The sequence below is a fragment of the Pristiophorus japonicus genome, chromosome Y (genome assembly GCF_044704955.1).
Source record: "Pristiophorus japonicus isolate sPriJap1 chromosome Y, sPriJap1.hap1, whole genome shotgun sequence".
Classification (NCBI taxonomy): Eukaryota; Metazoa; Chordata; class Chondrichthyes; family Pristiophoridae; genus Pristiophorus; species Pristiophorus japonicus.
Genome location: NC_092011.1, coordinates 38,350,576 through 38,358,160, shown reverse-complemented (window position 1 = coordinate 38,358,160; position 7,585 = coordinate 38,350,576). Strand labels below are relative to the sequence as shown.

Genomic DNA, 7,585 nt, shown 5'->3' with positions numbered 1-7,585 from the left:
GGGGAAGTTGCAACCTGTCGCCTATGCTTCCAGGAGCTTGTCTAAGGCCGAGAGGGCCTACAGCATGATTGAGGAAGAGGCATTAGCGTGTGTGTTCGGGGTAAAGAAAATGCATCAGTATCTGTTTGGCCTCAAATTTGAGCTGGAAACCGATCACAAGCCCCTTATATCCCTGTTCGCTGAAAATAAGGGGATAAATAGTAATACCTCAGCCCACATACAAAGGTGGGCACTCGCGCTATAAGCATTTAACTATACCATCCGCCACAGGCCAGGCACCGAGAACTGTGCGGATGCTCTCAGTTGGCTACCATTGCCCACCACGGGGGTGGAAATGGCGCAGCCTGCAAACTTGTTGATGGTGGCGCAGCCCGCAGACTTGTTGATGGTCATGGAAGCGTTTGAAAATGATAAATCACCTGTCACGGCCCGCCAGATTAGGACTTGGACCAGCCAAGATCCTCTGCAGTCCCTAGTAAAAAAAACTGTGTACTGCATGGGAGCTGGGCCAGCATCCCCGTTGAAATGCAAGAGCTAATCAAGCCGTTCCAGCGGCAAAAGGACAAGCTGTCCATTCAGGCAAACTGACTGTTGTAGGATAACCGCGTAGTGCTACCCAAAAAGGGCAGGGAGATGTTCATCTCGGATCTCCACAGCACACACCCGGGTATAGTAATGATGAAAGCGATAGCCAGATCCCACGTGTGGTGGCCCGGTATCGACTCTGACTTAGAGTTCTGTGTACAGCAATGCAGTGTATGTGCTCAGTTGAGCAACGCGCCCAGAGAGGCAGCACTAAGTTTGTGGTCCTGGCCCTCCAGACCATGGTCGAGGATCCATGTCGACTATGCGGGCCTGTTTCTCGGTAAAATGTTCCTGGTGGTGGTGGATGCTTTTTCAAAATGGATTGAATGTGAAATAATGTTGGGAAGCACCGCCACCGCCACCATTGAAAGCCTGAGGGCCATGTTTGCCACCCACGGCCTGCCTGACATACTGGTCAGTGACAACGGGCCATGTTTCACCAGTGAATTAAAGAATTCATGACTCGCAATGGGATCAAACATCTCAACTCGGCCCCGTTTAAACCAGCCTCCAATGGGCAGGCAGAGCGGGCAGTACAAACAATCAAACAGAGCCTTAAACGAGTCACAAAAGGCTCACTCCAAACCCGCCTGTCCCGAGTACTGCTCAGCTAACACACGAGACCCCAATTGCTCACAGGGGTGCCCCCGGCTGAGCTACTCATGAAAAGGACACTTAAAACCAGACTCTCGCTGGTTCACCCCAACCTGCATGATCAGGTAAAGAGCAGGCGGCAGCAACAAAATGTAAACGATGGTCGCGCCACTGTGTCACGGGAAATTGATCTGAATGACCCTGTGTATGTGCTAAACCATGGACATGGTCCCAAGTGGATCACGGGCACGGTGATAGCTCAAGAAGGGAGTAGGGTGTTTGTAGTCAAACTAGACAATGGACACATTTGCAGAAAGCACCTGGACCAAACAAGGCTGCGGTTCACAGACTGCCCTGAAAAACCCACAGCAGACACCACCTTTTCCGAGCCCACAACACACACCCAAAGGATCAACAACACCACCCCGGACCAGGAAATTGAACCCATCACACCCAACAGCCCAGCAAGGCCAGGCTCACCCAGCAGCCCTGCAGGACCAACAACACGCCAGCCAGCCCAGCGAGGGCACAGCCAACACACCAGAACAGACATTTGTACCGAGGCGGTCCACCAGGGAAAGAAAGGCTCCCGACTGCCTCACTTTGTAAATAGTTTTCACTTTGACTTTGAGGGGTGAGTGAAGTTGTGTATCTGTAAAGCATGCACGCCCATGTTCCGCCACCAGGGAGTGCATCACCTTAAGTCCCAAGGGATCCCAGCATCCCTTGGGGGCACTGTATATAAGCCGGTCCCTAAGGCCTGTCCCTCACTCTGGAGTGTCTTAATAAAGACTGAGGTCACTGTTACTTTAATCCCCCTGTGTGCAGCCTCATCTGTGTTAGGAACACAATACTGTCTATCTCCGCCTTAAATTTATTCAATGTCCCAGCCTCCACTGCTCTCTGAGGCAGCGAATTCCACAGATTTACAGCCCTCAGAGAAGAAATTCCTCCTCATCTCAGTTTTAAATGGGCGGCCCCTTATTCTAAGACCATGCCCCCTAGTTCTCGTCTCCCCTATCAGTGGAAAAATCCTCTCTGCATCCACCTTGTCAAGCCCCCTCACAATCTTATACATTTCGATAAAATCACCTCTCATTCTTCTGAATTCCAATGAGTAGAGGCCCAACCTACTCAACCTTTCCTCATAAGTCAACCCCCTCATCCCCGGAATCAACCGAGTGAACCTTCTCTGAACTGCCTCCAAAGCAAGTATATCCTTTCGTAAATATGGAAGCCAAAACTGCACGCAGTACTCCAGGTGTGGCCTCACCAATACCCTGTATAACTGTAGCAAGACTTCCCTGCTTTTATACTCCATCCCCTTTGCAATAAAGGCCAAGATACCATTGGCCTTCCTGATCACTTGCTGTACCTGCATACTAACCTTTTGTGTTTCATGCACAAGTACCCCCAGGTCCCGCTGTACTGCGGCACTTTGCAATCTTTCTCCGTTTAAATAATAACTTGCTCTTTGAGCCAGGGGCGTTGCACACCGGGCGTAGTTCCTCCGGGAAAACCAGACCGCGGGGCGCTGGAGGCTGACTGCCCAACCAACACACCTCACCGCCCCCATTGCCGCCGCTCCGGGGTGAAAAATTGAATGGAGACGAGTCGAAAATCAGGCCCCCTTGTGCCCAAGTGGTGGGTGGGCGGGCGAGCGGGATGGGCACAGGTGCGGGACACAGACTGCCAACTGCAGAGACAAACCTGTCTGGCCCTGCACTCTAACAGTCCATCTGACATCGCCCGTCTCCGCCCCCTGCCTCAGTCTATCCGCTGCTGAAACCCTCATCCGTGCCTTTGTTACCTCCTGGACGCGACTGTTCCAACGCACTCCCGGCCGGCCTCCCATCTTCCACCCTCTGGTTATGGAGGAGGTGAAGTTTACACAGTCTCAGGATAAGGGGTCGGCCATTTAGGACTGAGATGAGGAGGAATTTCTTCACTCAGAGGGGGGTGAATCTCTGGAATTCTCTGCCCCAGAGGGCTGTGGAGGCTCAGTCGTTGAGTATATTCAAGGCGGAGATCAATAGATTGTTGGTCACTCAGGGATTCAAGGGATATGGGGATCGGGCGGGAAAGTGGAGTTGAGGTCGAAGATCAGCCGCGATCTCATTGAATGGTGGGGCAGGCTTGAGGGGCCGAATGGCCGACTCCTGCTCCTATTAAGTTCTCACCTTAAATCTGTGTCCCCTCTGGTTTTTGCCCTTCCGCCAATCTCGATCAACTCTCTCCAGACCCCCTCCTGATTTTGAACATCTCGATCAAATCTCCCTCTCAACCTTCTCTGCTCCACGGAGAACAACCCCAGCTTCTCCAGTCTCCCCACGTCACTGAAGTCCCACATCCCCCTGGGACCATTCTCATAAATCAGTCTGCTGCTGAATCCTTTGAAGAATATGCTTTCATTAACTGTGATCGTTCTATCCTGTAGTTAGTGGATCGCTCTACCTACATTTATTACCCAGGTCCCTGCAGTTGCACCTTTATTGTTCATGGCTGACGTCATTTACTGCCACTTAATCCCTTGCACAAGTGTTTCTCGTACATTAACACTAATAGCAGAAGATAATGCAGGCTTTCCTCTCGTGACACGTCAAAAGCCATCCTGTGTATCTCGGAAGGACGCGTTTATTTGTACTGCCAAAATGGGCGTCATGCTCCACCCTTTGTTTCTGATTGGTCCCCTTGGAGCATGAGCCACACCCTGAAGTTTCACAGGAATGTGTCACTGGAACCACCCATCCCAAGGTCTCACTGACTTTGCAAATTGTAACTCGATTCAACTTTGACTTCCTGAAGCGACAGAGGACAGTGCCTTACCCCAGTCCAAGTACATGCCTCCCCCAGCCAAAGTGCCTTACTCCAGCGCTCCCAAGGTACAAGTACGTTCAACTATTAACCCTTAACTGTCCAGAATGGTTGAATGAAAGAAAGAAAGACTTACATTTATATAGCGCCTTTCACGACCACCAGACGTCTCAAAGTGCCTTCCAGCCAATGAAGTACTTTTGGAGTGTAGTCGCTGTTGTAATGTGGGAAATTAGCGCACGGCAAGCTCCCACACATAGCAATGTGATAATGACCCAGATCATCTGTTTTAGTGATGTTGGCCGAGGGATAAATATTGGCCCCAGGACACCGGGGAGAACTCCCCTGCTCTTCTTCCAAATAGTGGCCCCGGGATCTTTTACGTCCACCTGAGGGGGCAGACGGGGCCTCTGTTTAATGTTTCATCCGAAAGACGGCAACTCCGACAGTGCGGCGCTCCCTCAGTACTGCCCCTCCGACAGTGCGGCGCTCCCTCAGTACTGCCCCTCCGACAGTGCGGGGCTCACTCAGCACTGCACTGGGAGTGTCAGCTTAGATATTTTGTGCTCCAGTCCCTGGGCTGGGACTTGAACCCACAACCTTCCGACTCAGAGGACAGAGCGCTGCCCACTGTGCCACAGCTGACCCTGCTGTGTTCAATGAAGGTGAACTCGATGGCCCTGGGTATGGGTCTGTTTTTGTCGTGCGATCCCTGTGTTCTGTTGTGTTTGTTTGCGATGTGACTTTTACCCTGTTTCTCTGTCCCCCACCCCTCTCCTCTCTCTGTTGTGCCACAGGGGAAGTCCTACGTTTTTGATCGAGTGTTCCCGACCAACACCACCCAGGATCAGGTCTACAATGCCTGCGCCAAGCAGATTGTTCGAGGTAAGAAGGATCCCTTCTCGGAGCGGGCCACTGGCCTACAGTCGCTTTGGCCGAAGGGGGAGAGGGGCTGATGGTCACTGATGGTCAGAGAGAGAGAGAGAGAGGGACTCACATACACAGATATCGAGACACACACACACACACACACACACACACACAGAGACAGGCAGACAGACAGAGAAATTCACAGAGAGAGACAGACACACATACACACAGGCAGAGAGTGACACATACAGGCAAACATGGGGGGGAGGGACAGAGGGGGAGAGAGAGTGAAAGAGCGAGAGAGAGTGCGGGGGGGGGGGAAGGTGTGGAGACAGAGGGGGGAGGGACAGAGGAAGAGAGGGGAGGGACAGCGAGAGGGAGATCTGTTTTTTCTGAGTGATGTTGGTTGAGGGATGAATATTCGCCCCAGGACACCGCGGATAACTCCCCCTGCAATTCTTCCAAATAGCGGCTGTGGGATCTTTTACATCCGTCGAAGAGGGCAGACAGGGCCTCGGTTTAACGTCTCATCCGAAAGACGGCCCCTCCGACAGCGCGGCGCTCCCTCGGCACCGCCCCCTCGGTGGCGAGCGAGAGAGTGTGCGACCCACCGATCCACGGTTGACACTTCTCGGTCACCCCCTTCCAAAGCCGGAGCTCCCAGGTTTGCACAGCGCAACTCGCATTCACGATATGATGGGGTGCTCCGTCAACCCCTTTGGCTTGTTTCCGCAGATGTGTTGGGCGGCTATAACGGGACGATATTCGCCTACGGACAGACCTCGTCCGGAAAGACCCACACGATGGAGGTAAGGGCTGTACATTTGGGGGTGGGGAATTTGGTCTGAAGAACATAAGAATTAGGAGCAGGAGTCGGCCATTCGGCCCCTCGAGCCTGCTCCGCCATTCAGTGAGATCGTGGCTGACCTCCGACCTCAACTCCACTTTGCCGCCCGATCCCTCGATTCCCCCAGACTGCCAAAATCTATAGATCCCAGCCTTGAATATACTCACAGCCTCCACAGCCCTCTGGGGCAGAGAATTCCAAAGATTCACCCCCCTCTGAGTGAAGAAATTCCTCCTCATCTCAGTCCTAAATGGCCGACCCCTTATCCTGAGACTGTGTGACCCCTGGTTCTAGACTCCCCAGCCCCGGGGGGGGAAACACCCTCCCTGCATCTACCCTGTCAATCCCCTTCAGAATCTGGTATGTTTCAGTGAGATCACCTCTCATTCATCTAAACTCCAGAGAATATCGGCCCATTTACACAATCTCTCATCATAAGCAAGTCCCCTCATCCCAGGAATCAATCTCGTGAACCTCTGTTGTACCACCTCTAATATGTCCTTACTATACAGTACAAATGCACACGAGGCCCATACGAGAGAGAAGGTCACTCTGTGACCAGTAACCTTTATTAGCCAGCACTGAAGTGATGAAGGTGGGTGGAGCTTCCCCTTTTATACCTGAAAGTCCAGTTTAGGAGTGTCGCCCACAAGTTCACCACCTAGTGGTCAGTGTTCTCACGGTGTACAACTTAGGTCAGTTTATACATGGGATACAATGACAGTTGAATACATGACAGTCTCCAAGGCAAGTATATCCTTCCTTAGATAAGGAGACCAGAACTGTGCGCAGTACTCCAGGTGTGGTCTCACCAAGGCCTTGTACAATTGCAGCAAGCCTTCCTTACTCTTATACTCCAACCCCCTGGCAATAAAGGCCAACATGCCATTTGCCTTCCTGATCACTTGCTATCATCACAGGCAGTCCCTCAAAAGAGGAAGACTTGCTTCCACTCTAAAAGTGAGTTCTTAGGTGGCTGAACAGTCCAATACGGGAACCACAGTCCCTGTCACAGGTGGGACAGACAGACGTTGAGGGAAGGGGAGGGTGGGACTGGTTTGCCGCACGCTCCTTCCGCTGCCTGCGCTTGGTTTCTGCACGCTCTCGGCAACGAGACTCGAGGCGCTCAGCGCCCTCCCGGATGCACTTCCTCCACTTAGGGCGGACTGGTCTTTGGGCCAGGGACTCCCAGGTGTCGGTGGGGATGTTGCACTTTATCAGGGAGGGCTTTGAGGGTGGTCCCTTGTAACGTTTCCTCTGCCCACCTTTGGCTCGTTTGCCCGTGAAGGAGTTCCGAGTAGCGCGCTTGCTTTGGGAGTCTCGTGTCTGGGGGACATGCGGACAATGTGGCCCTGCCCGAAGGTACCTGCATACTAGCTTTCTGTGTTTCATGCACAGGGACTTGTTAACAAGACTTTCCCAAACGTTTTACCCCACTCCCCTTCCCCCACCGAAGGCGTCTTCTCCACAGCTGGGGCAGGGAGAGGAGTTTAACGGTCCAATGACCTCTGGCCTGTGTCTGCTCCCTCACCAAGTGAGCTTTCATGGTGGGGGAGTGCAGCCAGAAGGGCTATTCAACTGTGTGAGAGGGGATGTGTCACCAGTTGTGCATCACATTTGCACCTTTGCAATTGTCGGGGGGTATGTCACTGGATAGGACGCAGGAACCTTATGGCCCAGAAATCCCTGTTTCTTCTCCCTGCGGAGCGCTCGACTAAAAATAAGAGAAAAGATGCGCGCACTTACCTTTTGGTCGAACGCCCGCCAGAGATACCGGACTCGAGGCCTCCTCTTCTTGTGCAACGGAGCACGTTCATGTCAGGTTGTCCCCAGGAGTCACGTGAGCCTGGACACCCAATCACGGTCAAATATTTT

General features: G+C 52.7%; 1 protein-coding gene across 1 annotated transcript in view; it reads left to right on the top strand.

The window, feature by feature from the left end:
• The first annotated feature begins 525 nt into the window (after nt 1-525).
• The window catches only part of LOC139241092 (kinesin heavy chain-like), a 97,969-nt gene continuing 90,909 nt past the window's right edge, over nt 526-7,585 (top strand). The window contains exons 1-3 of the mRNA XM_070869781.1: nt 526-579; nt 4,791-4,878; nt 5,599-5,672. Coding sequence (XP_070725882.1) covers nt 526-579; nt 4,791-4,878; nt 5,599-5,672 — 216 coding nt within the window. The remainder of the gene's footprint in view (nt 580-4,790; nt 4,879-5,598; nt 5,673-7,585) is intronic.